Source organism: Ammospiza nelsoni, chromosome Z (assembly GCF_027579445.1).
Source record: "Ammospiza nelsoni isolate bAmmNel1 chromosome Z, bAmmNel1.pri, whole genome shotgun sequence".
Lineage (NCBI taxonomy): Eukaryota > Metazoa > Chordata > Aves > Passeriformes > Passerellidae > Ammospiza > Ammospiza nelsoni.
Window position 1 is genome coordinate 3618298 of NC_080669.1, and position 20357 is coordinate 3638654.

The 20357-nt window shown below is 40.8% G+C and overlaps 1 protein-coding gene across 1 annotated transcript in view; it reads right to left on the reverse strand.

The window, feature by feature from the left end:
* The window catches only part of SLC12A2 (solute carrier family 12 member 2), a 56814-nt gene extending 36684 nt beyond the window's left edge, over positions 1-20130 (reverse strand). Inside the window, exons 1-4 of the mRNA XM_059491830.1 lie at positions 19406-20130; positions 3298-3417; positions 2154-2229; positions 1526-1621 (exon numbers count right to left, since the gene is read on the reverse strand). Of these exons, the coding sequence (XP_059347813.1) occupies positions 1526-1621; positions 2154-2229; positions 3298-3417; positions 19406-19906 (793 nt within the window). The 5' untranslated portion in view covers positions 19907-20130. The remainder of the gene's footprint in view (positions 1-1525; positions 1622-2153; positions 2230-3297; positions 3418-19405) is intronic.
* Positions 20131-20357: the final 227 nt, after the last annotated feature.

A 20357-nucleotide genomic window follows, 5' to 3' on the forward strand; every position in this document is an offset into this window, starting at 1 on the left:
ATCTACTCACTCTTTATTCCCTGATGTATTAGAAAATAACCCTTAACTCACGTATTTTAGGGACAGATGTGCTGAAGTTTCAGGAATGTATTTCAAGTTCTTAGGAAAAGAGACCAGGCGGAAACAACTACAAATGATGCACCACATCATATTATTACATATTAGGTATGCAACTAGTTTTATGGTTAAAAACTGTAGAACACAAGCTGCAGTATAACTGGGCTTTTTACTTCAAACTGCCCAAAGCACTTGTGCAGTCAAGATCAAGCAAAGCAGACTGCAATAAATCCACTAAAGTTCTAAACTTCCAAGACCTGTTCCTAAAAGCTCTGCTGTTAAATGAATTTTCTGCCCTCCAATGGACTCTCAAGAGCCTGCTCTTTGTACTTTTGAGCGGAATGAAAACAACAAATCCCACATGACAAATGAAAATCTGAGTATCTGGAGTATTACAGGAAGGTGAAGTTTAGAAAATGTAGCAAAGGCTTATTCCTCAAAATTAAGGTTAAACTTTCTAGAAGCAACAAAACCCTCCAGCTCCAGTCTGAAATAACTGAGAGCATGTAAAAAATCTGCAACAGAAAATATTTAACTTCACTGCACTGGACTTTTTGTAGAAATTCTGTATATGTACCCAGCTTTGCCATCTTCTGTATTTCTTATGTAACATTAAAAAAATTTACTGTAATATATTATTTTCATAGGAAAAAATGTTCCTATGAAATCTTACAGTTCTTCCAATTCAGGACTTCAAATTTCCTAATGAAGTACTGTTTTTCAGGAACGACTTAAAAGAAAAAGCTCCGATATGAATGGAAAAACCTGATATACATAATATAATTAAAGACCAGAAAGGCATTCAGAAACTTAAGCTTGACATAATGCTAACAGTCATAGCTGATTTTTCACACTGGGTCCGTTTACTTTGTGATAGTGAGGCTTTTCTCTTCATTCTTAGTATTAATGAAGATAGTTTTATAACCTCCTACTTTAATCCCACCACCTTTTTTTCCTGGCAGCAGTCTTGTAATGTCATGAAGCAGTCTGATCATGTCAGAGGCACCAACCATTTCCAAAAATAGCTGACAACACCACATAAACCATGGGAGAGAATGAAAACCATCACCCTCAGGAAAGCTGGAGCTAACAGAGTTTGCAGAGTTACTTGTGTGAAGGTTTATTTCAGAACATGAACACACACGAACACACTCTTAACCAACCCGTGCAGCTCAGGAGAATATTAAGACCCTACTCCATAGCTGGATACGTAGCCTTAAAAACATCTGTGTTACAAAAATTTACACCAATAATAAAGCTCCTTTTACAGCATAACAGAAGGGTTAAATCTAAACTAGTTTAGATTTAAACTAGTTTAAATCTAAATACTGGGCTACCTATTGACTTTGTTAATTACGTGACTGTTTAATCACACACAGAACCCAAGGAAGGCTTTGCTCCTCGGCAACAATGAAGTGTGCACTCCAGAGTGAGGAAAGCTTTAAAAACCTCATGAAAATAGCATTACCTCCTCTTACAAACCCATTTGTGGCTATCGCTGACGTAGACAGTCCTGTAATAGTTGTCACAACAGTGGCCATTCCAATAACCAAGACAGAGAGACCTTTTGGGAAAAGAGATGAAAACACTGTAAGCCCTGCAGTATTAAAGAGTACAAACCTTCAACTTAATTTCATCTAAATACTCAAGTCTTGCAAGTAGAACACAAATTTACTTTCAAGCAAAAGGCTTCCTCTTTGCCCATAAGGATAAAAATGTAATTGGGCAAAGATTCTCTTTAATCAGCAAGGTAAGAACTCTATTCTACAGATCAATCCACCATTTAAGTTAAGCCTTTGGAAAGATTTGCTTATATACTACACAGTCCATATGCAGAGTTTAATAATAAGAGATCAAAAGTTTATCTCTGAAGTTCACTGAAGACTTACAAATGTAAATTTTCAAGTACTTGCCTTGTATCTAAATAAAAAGGTCTAAGTAACTGGTTGAAGTTTTTGATAAGATAAATTACCATAAAAATTGGCAATATTAAGGTAATTTCCTATTCCTGTTTGAAGTAAAAGCTCAGGATCAATATCTCTTGTGGATCACATCTGAAAGTCACTGAAATAAAATTACAGCACTAGTATCCATACCTATCCCAGCTTGTCCTACAATCCATGATAGTCTGATGAATAGCATCACACCCCAAATATTTAACATACATCGTACCTAGGATAAAGCAGAAATGTAACATAGATTAGAAATATAACACAGATTGCATCTGCAGTAATTTCCATTAATTCTTCCTTTCAGTTTTTAATGTTCTTGAAATTATCTTGCTGTATTTCCTCACTTTTAAAATTGCAGTATTTCCTCCCTTTTCAAATTATTTCACAAGAATATGATGTTATCATAAAAGTTTAGGACTGGTTTTAAAAAAAGGACTTTAAATATTATTTAAAAGTTACTACCTTAAACACAGAGTTAAGAGTAGCTCAATATCTACACTTGCAGTATGCTGCAAGCAAACAATAATAGTAATTTAGATTCTAACCTTTAGGATCCAAAATTCACACTACAGAATAGATGAATTAAAATATACAGAAGTGTCTATAATATCATGAGGTCTAAAACCCCAGTCTGCATCTCCCACAAACCTCTCTCTCTCTCAAAAAAAAACCAAACCATGCACTAAAGCAACACCCTACTAAATAACTTACTCTTCTTAAAAGAACAAAAACCCTGCTGCAAGTCAGCATTTCTCTACCTTTTGTGTCTTAAAACACATATGCACAATAAAAGGATGGAGAGGTATGCATTTTTTATTTAAATTCTTGTATTTACAACTCTTAGGTCTCAATAAAAATAAGAGTTTGCTTTGTTCAGAATTTAGACAGGAGACTAAAAACAGATCTTGGGTCTCTCTCTTCCCTAAAGAGTAATATATCAGTCCTACAGAAAAGGAGATAACCTCTCCAAACCACTGAAGTACAGCATGCATTTTTCTACTACAGTATCTTTTTCCTTCTTGGAAATCATGCAATGTAAAATATGTTAACAGCTGTGTTAAGAAACCGTAAACCCTTCAGAACTTAAAGCCCTGAAGTACTTATTGCCTTAAAACTCAGTTGAAATAGGAGAAACCCTTCATAAAATTACGGCATTTATCACATCTCTCACGCACGTAATCTTTATACTGCACTATCACAATGCCTGTCAACAAAGAAGGCAGTTGGAAAGATTTGTAAGAATAGATCAGCACCTGTAAAAAACTGAAGAACCATATATCAAACTTACCAGCACACCTTTTATCCAGCCAAATTTGACCACCCCTTTGCTGTCAGGTGTGTAAGCAGCAGCTGCATCCCCAGCTGGTGTGCCCTCCTCACCATTTGCGTAGCCATCCTCAAAGGGCTCCTTTGAAAACACAAAAAAAAGTTTTTGTGTCACTGACAGAGTAGAGTGGCCATGTGAAACTTATCTTGTAAAAAAAAAAAAAAATCTTTTACAGAAAAACAAAAAGAAAGATATGTCAGAAGTTTTGAGCTGCTCCTTTATACCCCTTGCATGATGCGTATCTCAGATTTAAAGGAACATACAACAAACTTACAAGAGCAAACTGTTAACAGCCAATGTGATAAGTATATTCAAGAAACAGCTCCAGATCCCCAAAAAAGTCAAACATCTGGTCTGTAGAAAAAGAGCTGGAAGATTTCAAATGCACAAGAAATTTTACTTCTTATGTGAAAGCACAGACTGCTCTACCACAAGTTACTGGTCTCTGCTGTAGCATTTCCTGTGGTTCTGACATAGCTGTCATTTGATCAATTTTTCAGGAAATAAATTATTCATTTCCCTGCAAACTATTCTACTACTCCTTGTAAGGTGATGCTGCCAGAAAGAAGGATGGGAGATTGGCATGTCAGGGAAAAGGAGGGAAGAGAAGTCTCTTCCCAAATACTGCTCACCATTTAAATGGGAAGGATCACAGATGGAGACAAAACCAGCCCCATGGACAAAGGCCAACTTATGTCTTTTATTTACAATTCAACTCTCAACTTCAAAGATGCAGAAAACCTCAACTTTAAACATAAATTGAAAATATACGTGTATACACACACATATATGCTTGCTTTAAAGGCAATTTTGCTTTGCCAAGCCAGGCAAGCACCAGAACATTTAAACTCAAATATTTCCTACACTTGCTGTAAGAAAGCAAGAAGCACTCTAAGTAGTTTATCCAAGGAAACAAGTATTAAGAATGGATACAGTAGAAAGACCCTGAACAACGTCCAACAAACCAGCTCAAGCAGGATACTGCAAAGTAGCCTGCATCCCAGGGCTTAGAAAACGTTTTAACAATTAGAGATTCAATCCCAACAACGTAAAGAGCAAAACCCACATTTGCTAAGTAAGACACAAAACAGAATGGACACAAATAAGGCTTTCAAGTGTATGCAGGGAAAGACTAATAAAGGTTAGGGTGAGGTATTTTACCGAATTCTTTCTACTCTTGATATATTAGTACCAGATACATCCTCAGCACAGGGTTCGGAGGAAATATTTCTACACCTGTCAGTTATGGTGCCTCATATGCTCTCACTATCAGCAGTAAATATACTTTACAACCATACAGTCTGGTTTTTAAAAACCAGATTTTTAAAAACAGATTATGTCAACCTTATCCAAAGGTCAGTAGCACAGGCTCATGCCAGTGCCTCTCTCACTGATGTGGAATTATGAAATTCCCATAGAAACAGATACACCTGCAACACATCTGGTCATCCTGTAAGGCACAAGCCTTCCACTGTTAGGCAGAATCAAGACCAGTTTCCAGATCATTACCTTTAACAGTTTTCTCTCTTAAAGAGCACATTATATTGCATCCTGAAGGGATTACAATTTAAAAAAAAAAGACACCTCATGTGTTTATATATATATAAAAAATATTTTTGTGTGTGTGTGTATGTATTATATACACTAAACAGAGGACAAATAGAAACCTGACCAGGAGTTACCCAGTTTGCTGAACTGCAGCTTTCCTGCTGTAATGGCTGTAATTGTTGAGAGATTTGCACAGCCTTTGACCAGATGAATCTACTGATTGCTGATTATTGGTATTCAGGCACTGAATACCAAATCAAGTAGTGGCACATAATCATTTAGCCAAATCAAGTAGTGGCACATAATCATTTAGAGTGATAAGAAGAACAGTGAGGACCAAAAGGAGAATTACAATGCTGCTGCATTTCAGAAATGCTGACCTGCCTGAACCAGAACTAAGAAAACGTCTCCTACTCAAGCCTGAGGTTCATGCCAGAAGAGGATGAGCCGACCACCTACCCTGCTCCAATAGCTTAGAAGTGCAAAACAAAATGTAAAAATCCCTCTAAGCATTAATATATCCCTTTATGACTCCTTTCAGGAGTGGGGAGGGAACAGAGAGAAAAAAGATGCATTAAAACAAGGGGCAGATTATAAACATGTTCATCACTATGCCAGAACCTCCAATCAAGCATGAGACAGTACAACCACTAATTACTTGCTCATATAAAACCCATTCTTATTCCTCACAGAAAACCACCACATTATACTTGGAACAAACTCTATTTTAAACCATTACATAAAAGGAGTCACATTCAAATTATCTAAACAATTTTTAAGCTTTGGCCAAAAAAACTTGCCAACGTTAGATAACATCTGCTATTACAACAACACGCATCATGTCAGTAATAAGAAATAACAAAATTATTCTCTGAGAAGACTGGTCAGGGAGGATCAAGGAATGGTAGGCGGAATCTTTATCTTCATGTCTTAAAATAGTGAAATGTGAATAAAGTGGTTTGGTTAATACCTTGGGTTTTTGTTTGGTTTTTTTTTTTTTTTTTTTTTAACAAGCTTGGAGTTTGTTTGCTGCAAGGACAGGTTCGGTAAGAAGGTAGAGAAATATTTGTATCTAGTCTAAGAAAGGATCATATACTTCATCATGTGAGCATGGTGGGCCAAGTATTGGTAAAACCTGCACACATTTCCCCAAATGTCACCCCAAAACCTCAACCACCATGTGGCAGCTACACATTTCCCTGCAGTGCTCAAACAAGCCCACAGCTCAGCCTGTTGTGTGCTGGGGAGGAGATAATGGGTCACAACTGGTATTCTGAGTTATCAGTTACCAGATCAGCTCCAAGATACTGCACACTGTGAACACAGGCAAGTTTTGTTCTGTATGTCTCGTCTCTCCACACCGTGCAATATTTCTTAGGAAAATATTTTGAGGCACAAGCAAAATGTAATAACTGAAAGGTTATTCCTGGTTATCAGTGCTGGTGGGTGCCCAATAAAGCAGCACTGAGAACAGATATTACAGAGTGTGGGCACAAAGGAATTTCACTCCAGAAGGCTCCAAGTTCAGCCCTCTAAGGCGACCTTAAGAAAGAACCACTGTGGTCTCAGCTGTAAATCAAGCAGGCGTAGTATTTTTCATGCTCGTGTTCATGAGGAAACAATGCTTCTACTCAAGTCAGACACTGAATGGAAAAAACTGCCCCAGCACTATTTTAGAACAGCCAATACATGCACGATAAGATCTTCATAAACAGTAAAAAACACTAACACACTGTGGGTTTGGAGGGGGTGTAACAGAAGGGGAAAGAAAAGGGGGTTTAGCATTTCAGACCATAAACAATCTTATTAACACAATTCTTAAAACAAAATAATCAGTCCAAAAAGAGTAATGGTGTTCATGTACGTTGTTATGGGAAAAATAAGGTATGTTTACAAGCTGACAATTCTGTCACACACTGACAGGACTTCAGACAAGCAACAGTTAATTTCTGCTCCTACACAGATAATCTTCTATTTCATCTCCAGTGTTGGATGATAACAATATGTTATTTGTGACAACTGTGAATAGCCTCCACATATATTAGACATAAATTAGTAATGAGAAAATACTTGATATTTTGGTAGAGGAGATCTGAGATTTTTCACAAACAGCCTGTAATACACTGGTCCATCAAAAAGTTCAGTAAAAACTGCTTCATTTATGAGTTCTTGATACATGCAGCATAATTTTTTTTTTTTTTTTTTTTTTTTTGTGGTGAACTTATCTAAATCCCATCTTAATGGCAACATACTTGGGCTATGTTGCACCGTATGAGGTAATACCAGAATAAACACACATGAAGTCTTGTTTCTTTTCAAGAATCACAACTTGGAAGCCACAAGTAAAGGGCAGGACCACCAGCAAGTTTGTATGTAAGACTATTTTCTGGATCTCCAGGCAGATTGCTGTCACTGTGAACTGCCTGATTTGGCATGTTCCAAGTAGTCACTGACTTCTTTAGCTAATCCCTCCCACTGTTATTAGTCCTGTGCAAAAACAGGAGGCCAGAGAAGCACCTCAGACTACAGCATTTAACTGCTTTTCCCATTCCTCACATTTGGCCAGCTACAGATTTAGCACAAGCCATGTAATATGGCATGGTTCTTCTCACAGAATCTCCCTGGAAAGGCTTCACAAAAGCAGTTTCTTCTCGTCTTGGCAGGATACAGCACTGAAGCTGGTTTCAATAGTTTATATTATCATAATGCTAAAAATCAAGAGCCTAATCTTTTCAAGCTGCACCTTCTGCAAAGAAACATAAAAATGGCCTTCCACTACATCTAGTCAAGCTGCTTACACTTGAAACTGCTTTGTACCTGCATTCTAAATTCCGATACTATATGCTGATACATACTTCATTCTGATTACATACCTATACTCTGTTAATGAGCATAGCTCTCTCATGCTTACTGAGAACAGAAAAAAGAATAAAGGAAGCTACCCTGAGAACCATCTTTGCCCAGAGAGTACTGACAGAACAGTTCCATGCTCTCACAGATCTCCTGCAGTCCCTCACTGTGGCTCAGCTCCACTGCAACCTGCTCACGAGCCCTTACAACCACAATTTCTTGTTTTCGTCTCCCAAAGGTTAATTTTGTAGGCATTGCCATTTTAAGATGTTCCTTGTTCTGTGGAAAGGAAAAAAGCAGTAAAATGTATTGATCCAGATGCAGCTGACCATGTGTCTCAGAGGAAGAATAATTATTTGAAGAGATTATACTCCCATATATCCCAATTCCAGTCCTGCACACTATTAAGACTATGGCTACAAAACCTGGTTTTTTTTTCAGAATTAACACAGTTCAAAACACACATGAAAAAAGTTTATAAACATTTGCTTTGATTTTTTTGGTTCCTAGCTAAAGGACACTTTAGCCAGAGCACAGATACAGTAAAAATGACAGAAGAGAGAAAGCTATCCAGCTACATAAGAATTAGTAGACATTTTGCCTCAAATGATGGTAACACTTCAAAGGTTTTTTAAACACTACCAAAGATCATTTCCTTCAAAGAGCAGATGAACTTTTGGACTCTATTTCCAACCACCTGTGACACCTCCAAGGAGCTGAATAAAAGACTTTAGAAGCGCTAAATGTATTTCATGCATAGAATAACTATGAATAATAGAATAATCCTGTTGCTATGGTGTTTACCTCTTATATAACAGAACTTTTGAAAACAGTCTGTACTGGTACAAGTGTGATGCTGTCTGATAAAGAATAAATAATAAGCTAGGTATTAAATGCAGTCTGGAGGACACCAAGCCGTACCAAATGTATCTGTTCTTTAAACATTTCTTTTGCAGCGTGTTATTGTTTGTAATCATAAAATTCCCAGTTTTTGTCTACAAGTCAGTTTGATAAGCTGTTTTTATCTTTTACTGCTTTATCTGCACAGTCCTGAAAGAGATCAAGAGGACTGAACTTCCTTTCCTAAACACCTAAATCTCCACTGAATGGTTTTAATCACATTGTTGCCCAGGGACACCAGTCAGTCTTATAAGTCCTTTATCAATAAAAGCCTTGGGTTTGGTTGCCTGAGATTCCAGAGTACTTCAGTACTTAAATATACAGGAGGGAATAGAAGTTTTCACCAGTCTTTGACTCAAGCTGGTGACACCAACTACTGTTTGCAACCATTTTTTCAGGAAATCACTTCTCAAGAGAGGCTGGGATACTATTTCTAACTTTGCTCGTAAACTACAAATCACAGAGAGTTTTTAACACTAAACTTGGACAACAGCTCTGCCAAGTCTGACAGTTTTCAAGTGGTTTTTATTCCTGTAAGGGAAACAAACAACTCCAAAGGGAGGAAGTATCACAGGTAATGACTTTTTAAAAATCTTACTCTAAGAAACATTCTCTTAAAGAACAACCTGACTGGTCAGTATTTTCTGGTCTGCTGGAATAAAGATGGTGACAAGTATGGAAACTAAGAACAAGCATGCACAACTCTCAACTGATGAAAGAGCAATGAAAATGTAAATTCTCAAAGATATAACAATCTGAATCTCTGGCACTTAAGACAGGGTTATCCCTCACTTAGAAACTGCTACTCAGAAAGCCAGTATCTTCCAGAGAACACGTGGAGCAACTGACAGATTTCTGATTATTTATTAGTTAAAAACAGTAAACCAAGCTAACGAGAAAGATTCAGATGCTCAGGTTTTTCAGGAGTTAATGGAAAGCTTGACTGATCATCATTGCTCCCGGGGGGAGGAAAACCCAGTCAGGTAGCACACAGAAAGAAAACATGGCACAAAGACATGTTCAAGACACCTCAGTCTGCCTAACACATTCTTAGCATTTTCTTTAAAGAACTAACTAAAAAAAAAATAATACTATCAGGGAACAATGACTAGTCATTGCTGTTGACAGCAGTTGAGAAATTTCAGCAGTCATATTAGATATTTTACTACTCGGTTATAAAACAGGAATGAATTATGAATTCTATTAGCAAATGTGCCCTAATTCCCACCCTGGTGTCTTTACAGTCATAACTTCAAAAAAGCCTACTAAGCCATTAAATGGCATCCAGAAGTTACCTAGAACAGCAGGAGATAAACTGCCCAGAAAAAACACAGTCAGTTCTTAAAACTTGGGATTCCGTGGATTCAAACATGAACAGTTTACAATCATTGGTTACTCACCTCAATCAAAGGAAATCCTTTGTAGGTTTGCAGCCAAGAGACCAAAACTTAAATGCTTTCACTATATTACCTTCTCTACAATTATACATTAAAATGTAGTAGCAAATGCCTTTGGCATCCACTTCCAGAGATTTTAAAAGAGATTGCATCAAACTGAACATTAATGTTATCTTAAGCTGAAATTAAAGAGTGTTGTACTGTGATTGCAGCAGAGCAATTTTAAACAGAAGAAATTTATAGTTGCAATTAACATGTCAACTGAAGGATTAGCTATGTGCCTCTGCCATCAGCTTATATTTCTGTCTTGCACACTGCTTTTAATAGAGAAACATTTAAACAGTGTGGTTTTTTATGTGTGTGCATATATATATTGTATATATAATGATTTTAAAAGCCATTTTTACTTTAATTCTTCTAAAGGGATAATCATCAACTCATTCCCCAGCTCTTCCATGTAGTATGATGCATTAACTAATTTAGCAAGACTTAATCAGGAAACTTACTCAGGCAATTGATTTCAGCTTAGTTGTAAATCCTTTCTTTCAAGGTGGTATACTTACAAATAAAGAGATTTGTTGATGAAGATTAGCACTACTTTAATGTCTTACTGGAACACAGTTTTCTTGACAAATCTCTAAGCTTATTACGTGAAGGCTGCATCTCTCTGAAGCAGTTTTGACATGTGATAAAGCAGCAAAGTTTTGTTGACACCTACAGGTATGCAAGACCAGTATCCTATCAGAAATATAAATAATATTCGCTTTTCCCCCCTAGCATAAACATTAATTAAAGAATGAGAGCACTCTGCAAAATAAAGAAAACTTCCCCACATCTTTACATCTTGATTCATACATCCCTCCTAAGCACAGGAGGGTATGAAAATTCTGGACTGATCATGAAAATTAGAAAGAAATGAGAAAATACCTTTGTTCAGTAGCTTTGCAGGCTGGAAAACCCAAATGCTTATGGTCTGCACTCCCAGAAATTTTGTAGCTAAAATAAGGCCTTCCTGCCAAAAAACCAAACTTCCCCTGCAAAAAAAAAGCCCAAATTTCCCTTTCCAGTCTCTGCAGTTCTGGTTAGCAGAAAGTTGCAGGAGGCACGACTTCCTCTCAAGTGTAGGGGCAACCAACCCCTTCAGTGTAAGGGAAAGAAAGGGATGCAGTCTACTGCACACCTCAAGAATGCACCTTCATTTCTCCACTGACGTGTGCCACCCTTCCCAGAACCACCACTCTGCACTCTGAATGATCTACAGAAGCAATTATTCCTTACTGTGCACTGACTGCAATATTCCTTTGGATATCCATTGTCCTGGAAGGACACACTTCACAGGAAAAGTGGATCCAGGCTCTGAACACAGGTGGTTTTCACATGAGTATCTGAAACACAGAAGCCTGAAACACTCCAGAATGAAGCAGATGCAGCACTTGATTGCATAAGAGCTGAAGTAAATCCAATTAGGAAGCCTCCTGCAGAGAAGTTTAGCATACTCAAGTGTAGTCCAAGAAATACAATGTTCTGCTATTAGGTATAAAAGAGAATCCATTTCAGTCTTGTCGCTTTGGACACATTAGATTTCCAAGTCACCACAGTTTTAACTCCAGCAGCCCAGCCCCAAGCAGCCACTCACTCATTCCTCCACCAGCAGGACTGGGGAGAGAACTGAAGGGTAAAAATTCACAGGTTGAGATGAACACGGTTCAACAGGGAAGGCAACAGCCACACACACAAGCAAAGCAGAACAAGGAATGAATGCCCTGCTTCCCATGGCTGGGCAGCCCCCTCCAGAGCAGGGTGTTGGGAAGATAAACACACCATCACTCCCCATGTCCCCTTCCTCCTTCTCCTGCCAGTTTTTACACTGAGAACGTTGTCACCTGGTCTGGAAGACCCCTTGGGTCAGCCTGGGTCACTGTCCTGGCTGTGTCCCCTCCCATGCACCCCCAGCCTCCTCACCAGCGTGGCCACAGGAGGAGCAGCAAAGGCCTTGGCTCTCTGCACATCATGCCCGGCAAAAAGAAAGACACTTCTGAATTATCAACCCTGTGTCCAGCACAGACCCAAAACAGAACCCCACACCAGCTACTGGGAAGGAAATAAACTCAACCTCAGCCAAAACCACACACAAGTCATCTATTCCCCACCCCAAAAACAAAGGTTAGTTTGAGGCATTCTTGCTCTTAACAGCTTTTGGTTTTCATCTACTTCTGCAAAACATGGTGCACTTTCTATTCAAGAAGTAGGAAACAGGAGCAGCAATATGCAGCAATAGTAAAACCCCAAGAAAATATCCCATTTCTATAAAAAGTCTAGCTCCAATGTAGTAAGTTCCTGAAAAATTACATTTTACCTGTTGGCTTGCAACAGACCAAAAGCCCATTGAAGTAATCCTAAAAAAATAATTTAAAGTACCACCTGAATTTTTAATGTCATCTTCTGAAATGCTGAGTGCAGCTACAGCACAGCCCTGAGCCAGGAGTGAGCAGGGCTGGTACGTTCACACAGAAAAGCACTCGCTGGCACTGGCACAGCACCACATTTCAGCCAAAGTTGCCAAACTGCTTCCAGTTCAAAAGCAGTATTACTCAGAACAGTCTTAGGAGTCCCTGCCATGCAGACTGACAGACCAAGTTGAGTAGCATCACAGCTCCTTCACAGCTGAAACAGACAGAGCTATTTTCTTTGAATTTAAAAAAACCCAAACAACTGAATCATCTGAAGTAGGAGCAGTGGATTCAATGAAGGGAAGTTAGCTAACAAAATGCAGATGCAAGAGAAAACCCCTCTTATTAAAATGGAACTTTAATTTTTTTAGAATTTCTTTACTCTTTTTGTCACCTTATCCTTAAATCAGTCACGTTTACAAGGCACAGACCATACATCCAAGGTTATTTTTTATGCATAAATGAAATGTCAGTAAGTCTGTGAGGTATAATCAACAGAGTGAAGTACAGAAATAAATCAAAGATCATTCTGGATTTAAACTGCAAAAACTGGATAGCTCCCAAAACTCTGAAAAGCAAATAATTTGAAGTCAACTAATTTAAAAAAATTTAATAGAGATCAATGACCATAGTGTAATTGCTATTACCTATACCAAGAAGTGGGGAAAATGGGTTTGGGGTTGCTCATGAATGAATATTATATGAGGCTTTAGGAAAAAATCTCAAGAATTCAATAGAAGATGTAGTATAGTGGTTTAAAATTACTCCAAGATACTGATCTTGCCAAGCTCCTCCTCTGCAAGAATGTTCTTCAAGAATAAAAATCATTTGACATCTAATTCAAGTACAGTACCAAAAGAGAAAAAAAGTTAATGTGAAGGCGAATTCTGCAGCCTTCCTCTTTAACCAGCTCCGAAACAGTCCAGTGGGAGCGTGACACCTTTTTTTTGTAATGGTAATAAAGAGAAAAAAAAGAAAGTGTGAATTTCATCATTATATCACTATTGAAGTTTTACTCTGTGCTATACACATTATTTGTACAGCATATATAATTTATATTTGTAAAGCACATGTATTACCGCGGCTGGTGATAGATAGACGGTGAATCTTTTTTCTTGAATCAGAAGGCTTGATTTATTAAGATATTATATAATACATTATGACTATACTAAATAGAATATAGAGAGAGGTTTTGCAGAGCTGCTAGCTAAGCTAAGAAGAGGTAGAAAAGAATCTACAACAAAGTTGTGTTCAAGGACTCAAGTCCCCTAGCTTGCACTGGTGATTGGCTCTTAATTATAAACATAGAAAATGAGCCAATCAAGGTGTCCCTGTTGCATTCCCCAGCAGCTGATAATAATTGTTTACCTTCTCTTCGGGGGCCTCTGGCCTCCCAAAGACGCAGAAATCTGAAAGAAAGGATTTCTGTGGAGAAATGTCTGCAACACACATGTATATAAAATTTTAAAGCAAATGAATATATTTATATTAGGAGTGCACACTCAAACGTTTTTATTGATGCCTGTGTGCAGTGAGAAGACTGATGAGAACCCTTAAGTGTTGGATCAGGGAACTGAATCACCACATGCAGTACAAGATTTTGCAGCACAGGGGGTGTAGGCTTTCTGTAAACCAGATCAGATCTGTATCAGATCCAACTAAGATCTGTGACAGCAAAAAGTTCACTCCTTTCAGCAGCAGTCCACACTTGTGCTGTGAGCTATATAGGCTGCTAAAGGTTCAGTTATTTCCAGCTTCCCTGGGACATGGGGGGGGGAAAAAAGCAGTAAGAACAATATTAGCAGTTTGCTGAACACAGGTCATGTTTTTTAGCATTCCATGGGTGTTCTGGACTAAAGACTTAACAAATATTCAAGAGAAACAAGCATCAAGCAACAAAAAAAATAAAATTATACAAGGTTTTTATAAAATACAACCCCTGGAACAGTAATATTATTTACTGCTGCAAACAGAGCAGTACACTCATTTTTTCCCTGATAAAGACGGTTGGGCATAAGTGGGGTATCAGTGTAAGCAAAATGAGGATTCCTGACACAGGCTGAAAAAGCATAAAAACATTCTTCTGCACGGTGCAAGTAAAGCCTCACTGAGTACAGGTGCATTAAGGTCACTGCTGTTTAAAAGTGATGAAAGAACAGATACCAATTATAGGCTTCTGGGACACACAACAGCACTGGGACCAAGACTAAGAGAGCTTCCCTTGTTTAATTTTAGTACACTGAACTTCAGAAAGAAGATTCAAATTCTGCTCACATATATGAAGGACAGAAAGAAGGAAATGTAATTTAAATTAAAAATAACCAGAAGTGAAAAAAAAAAAAGAAACCTCCAGACTGCAGAAAAGACTCAGCAAGGTGGTTCAATAAAAACCATCTGCAAGAGGGTCTCAGTCTTCTGTGAGAGGGAAGAAAGGAGCAGGGTCAGCTACCTTGATATCCTACAATCATCTTTTAGCCTTTTATGCATCTTTAGCTCAGTTCTGCTTTTATTACAGGCTAAGCAAACATAAACCACGAATTGAAAGAAAATACAACTAAACGATTATTAGAGATGCAGCAGTTGTTCAACATTCTCAAGACAGAATTCAAATTTCTTAGAAAGCAGTGCCAAACATAGACCTTTTTACTGTGCTTATGTTAAACATTTGAAGTCATCGGGTCAGAGAAAAAACTGCAGCATTTGAGAAAATACTTAACAAAGCCCAAAAGACAACTGAAGACAATTACAGCCACCCAACTTGACTAAAAACAAACAAAAACCAAAAACCCCTCAATTTGTATCAGGACTACCAGTAATCGCCCTTTTTCTCACACCTGTCTCCAAATTCAAATGACAGGTGCACAGACTTTTTGTGCGGGAGGAAGCAAAGCACACTTGTGTTTTTAAATACCTTGGGATTTCTTTTTGTTTTTTATTAATAATTTGATGCTGATGGGGATGGGGTGGAGGTGGTGCAAGGATCCTGCTCTGAGATCAGCTCCTTGCCCTGCCAGAGCTCCCGGTGGGTGTTTTAACAAGCAGCAGAGCAGAGCTGCCAGCAGAGGGCTTGGTTCACACCACATCCACTCACCACGGCTGCGAGGGACTGCGCAGAGATCAAATCAGAACCACTCATACACAGCGAGATCTAGTCTTAAAGGAAAAAAAACAAAAACAGAATCTCCCCAAACCACTCAATGCTATACAGAAAAATCCTAAATTATTTCAGTGGGCTACAGTGCGCAGGTCTGAATACCCTAACAGTACAGACTTGTCAGAACAATAATGTCTGTGATATTGTGACATGGTATTGATAAACTGAGGGGCACAAAGGCAGGCGGGCAGTATTTCTACAGGCTGTATCTTGATCTACAGATGTAGCTGACCCAAGACAAGCTGTAGGACAGGCAAAAAATTAACAAAAGAATGTTTTTAATCTTCCCATGGTCTGAAGACAGATCCCCCTCAAGAGGGCAGGGGACACCACTGCAAGAAAAACCTGCATGTCATGGTAGGCTGACTTCCCTCCCACTTTTTTGCTAATAAACACCCTCTCACCCCAACATCTCTGGAGACCAGAGCTCCTGCAACACATTCGCTTTACAAGACAGCAACTGCAACAGCATCACCAAATTCTCTCTCTCATCTCTCTAAAGCAGAGAGAAATCAACACATACCAACTGGGTAAGGAGCAGGCTGATCACCTTAGTTATCTGCAGTCAATGACATACTAATGCAAGACCCCTCACCTGGAGTTTAATATGATCAACCAAGGGCAGTGTTATGCAATTCATCCACCTCAGAGTACTGCAGCATCACCTAGCTATGTTTCCACAGCCAGTTTCAACAAGAATCCCTTTCCTATGAGAAGAGCCACTGTTGGAATGACCACACAAACACTTAGCCCACCAGGACTGCAGGACAAACCCTTTGGAAATGGGACCCCTCCGGTACAAGTGTGTGTCTTCCCCAAACAGTCACTCTTCTTCCAACACTGCTTTTCTGCGAGAACAGAATCAACAGAAGTGTTAGACAGATGAAGCTTCTAAACAAAGCTAAAGGAAAAGAAAAAAATCTGTTCTATATTGGGCACTGGCATCAACAATGCTCAACGCTGCCTCACATTTATCTACTTATTAAAAGCAAACAGAATAGCAGGAACTCTAACTGCTGGATAAAATAGCTGCATTCAAAGCAGCGAACCATACCGCTGGTAAACAGCCCTGGATCGCTCTTTACACAAAGTATCTGCCACTCCTGATGCACTGGGTCAAGCACAGAGGCACAACAATGGGCTGTGCAAACTTTATTGTGAAGGTGCTGGGATGTACCAGCTGCCTTGCACAGACATGCTGTACCCGATAAATTGGTACAGAACCCACAGCTAAAGGGCAAGGTTAATTCTTCAAGCCACTTTCCCAAATGCACAGCACTACTCAACAGCAGGGACCTGCTAGTCAGCAGGAACTGAAGTCACAAAAAGCCCCCTGGCAACAGTAAAAAAAAAAAAAAAAAAAAAAAAAAAAAAAAAAAAAAAAAAAAGGCACAACAGCTTTGAGAACATCTTCCACATAAAAGTACAGCATCATCTTGATTTATAAGTTATCAGGGCTCTGTGTTCGCAAACCAAGCACACAATCAGAGATGGGATGTGCTTGATAGTCCCGTGAGATTGACATGAGATTGCCAGGAATGCAGGTATCCAATGCTATTAGCATGCACAACACACCCTTATTAAAAGCTTTTGTGTTCACAGCTTTATCTGGAAAGTGTTTTGCGAAGCTGGAAGCAAAAATAATGGCTTCCCTTCTTCTTATAAGCCTAAGTAGCTGCTAACACCTTAACTGCTTTGGACATTAAACATCCTGTGACAGAAAACTTGGGTTACTCCACTGAACTTCAACTTAAAATTCTGAAGTTTATATTGTGACCTTTTAAAAAAATTAATACTTAATATCAAGTGCAACCAAAATTCCATATTCCACCCCAACATTTATTTAATGAGAGGAGGGGCCCAAGTAGACAGGGCATGGCTTTAAAAAAGGAAGTATCTTCACATGCACATCTATCCACACTGGAGAACAAATTAATGACATTTAAGAAATTAATAATTTGACTTAATTAATGCTCACTATGGAACTGTTTTGGTAATGATCCTGTAATTAGGTTGTCTACCACTCCTCTGTGCCACAGACTACAAAGATAATTCCTTGCCATTAACTTCTTCTTAATAAAGAAATTACAATTTTAGAAATTGTAATTCCACAATATGTTCTATCCTGCACTGAAATATCTTAATGGTATCAAAGAGCTTTCCACAGTGCTGGAATATGAACACATTGAAAATGCCATCTGCCAGCCTTAGAAATCTGAGAAATGTTCTGCTTACAATGCTGAGTATCCAACACCTGGTCATCCCATCATGGACCAGGCGTCAGAAATTTGGGGGAGCAGGAGGACAGAAAACCAGCGTGGTTTCACATGCACTATGAGCACACATACATGTGTTTCATTTATGGCACACATGGCAAAAACCGACAATTTCGATTTCATACTAACTTAGAATGAGACCACAGATCATCATTTAGCTCCATCAAAAGCGGACCTGGAAGGCAGGAGTAATTTGCAGCGATGGTTAGTAATTAGAATCTGACATCTTATCTCAGATGTCACAAACAAGTATCTTTGCAATACACCAACCAGTTACTTCTAGTGGAACACTTCCACAGTCAGTGTCAAAAATACACTTAAACGATCACCAACACTCCCTAAAAAAACCCCAAACCCCACATATCAGTGCTGATGCACTGAGCAGCCCAATAATGGTGAGAAACGAGTAAATCTGGAAAGAACACACCTTTCCTCAAGGAACTCCACCTATAAGGGGTGAAAAGTGGGATGCAAAAAAAAGTTCTGGAAACAAAATATTCGTTTCCTTGGAATGTGGGCCATGCATTTCTTTATTTCCCTAAACCCAGCAGAAAGACCTCACTCAAAGCACAGGCTCCTGAGCACAGCCATACACCCATTTTCAAACTGTGAGGAAAACAGCACTGCCAGAGGTTAATCTTTATCTGGAGTTAGCTTAGTGATGATAGTTTAAAAACAAGAAAAATGTCTAGGAAATTAATTCTACGTTCAGCTAAAGCTGGTCTTCTAGCCAAGGCAGCCTGCAATGCAAAGAAGGCTCTCACTGTCAACCCGTCTCAAATAACACACGGACTCGTAGTCCAAAATAGAAAAAAAGCTTCAGACGCACAGCTCCGAAATGTTTCAAGCCTTGACGGCGGCCGGGAGGCACGGAGCAGCGCTGGGAGGGCTCGCTCAGGCTCCGTGCCCGTGCAGATCCAGCAGCATCCGACCCGGATCCCATCGGATCCAGCGGGCTCTGCCTCGGCGCCGCACACACAAACCTCCGGCCGATACCAAAGCGAGCGCATCCTTATTTATTTACCTTTTTTTTTTCTTTTTTTTTTAGCGTCTCTATCAAATGTTTTCACTTCTCTTCCCAGACTGATTCCCACGGCCAGCCCCCGAGTTAATACCCTATCCGAATCAATACCCTAGCTGCTGGAGGCGATTTGGAAGTGGAAAACCTGTAAGAGATCCCCGCTCAGTGACGGGGAGAACAGACCTACAGCTCTAAATGCCTCTTGCACTGGGGGACCATCTCCCAAAAGCACGTGTGGTGGGGGGGGATGGATACCGCTGCGTCACGAAAAGACAAAAAAAAAAAAAAAAAAAAAAAAAATATATATATAACAGAACTGAGACGCAAGCTATGCACCCGCGCTACTTGCGCCTGCTCGAGGCTCGGCGAGCTTTCGGCTTTTTTCTTTTTTTTTTTTTTTAAGCTTTTCTGCCGACACACTCTGAAAAGCCGCCGCACCCCCGGCGCCGGGGAAGCCCGAGGGCCGCTCTCACCTTGTCCAGCTCATCGTGCAGCTCGGCCAGGCTGGGCCGGAGCAGCTTCTCGCCCAGGTCGGCGGCCGTGTGCCGGTAGTGGTCGATGCGGGGCACGGCGTCCATGGTGTTGTGGCCGAAGGTGCGCAGGTAGTAGGTGTTGGTATGGGTATCATAGTAGTAGTGGTGGTGCCCGCCCGAGTGCAGGCTGCCCTCGCTCATCACCGTGTCGCCGCCGTTCTGGACGCCGCTCACGTTGCCGCCCTCCGAGCTGCCTCCCCCGGGCTCGCCGGGGCTCTCGCCGCCGGCGGACGGGTCCACGAAGTTCACCCGAAACCTGCCCTTGGCTTCCTCGCCTCCCTTACTCGCCGCGCCGATGTCTCCGCACGACTTGCGGGGCCCCTCGGCCACCAAGTCCACCTGGAAGCGGCTCTGGCTCGGCGTGGGACCCAGCGGCTTGCCCAGCGCATCCTTGGAGCCCTCATCCCCCGCGGACCCCGCTGCCAGATCCTTGTCCTCCATGCCTTCCCCTCGCTCTGCGGCGGCCACTGCTCCGAACGCCCCTCCTGGCCGGCGGCTCCGCTGCTTTAAGCGGCCGAGCAGCGCCCCGGGGCTGCCGCAGACACAGCGCCGCGCCCCGCCCCCGCCGCAGCGCCAGGTGACGGTGCCTCCGGTCCCTCCGCCCGATCCCGCTCTGCCCAGGCAGGAGCGCGGTCGCTTTCTCGGCTGGCGCGGCGGGAGGGATGCGGGGGGGAAAAAACCGGCGGCGCCGCGCAGGCTCCGCCCGCTCCCGGCTGCGGCGGAGGGGGCGGCGGGAGCGCGTCCCCGGCCGGGCGGCGGCGGCTCCTCCCGCCCGCACTATGGCGGCCCCGCCGCATCCGCCCCGCGGCGCCGCTGGGAGGAGCGGGGGGGGGGGCCGCACCGCGATCCCGCCCGGCACAGCCCCGCCGGCCGCCGCCACGTCTCGCGAGAG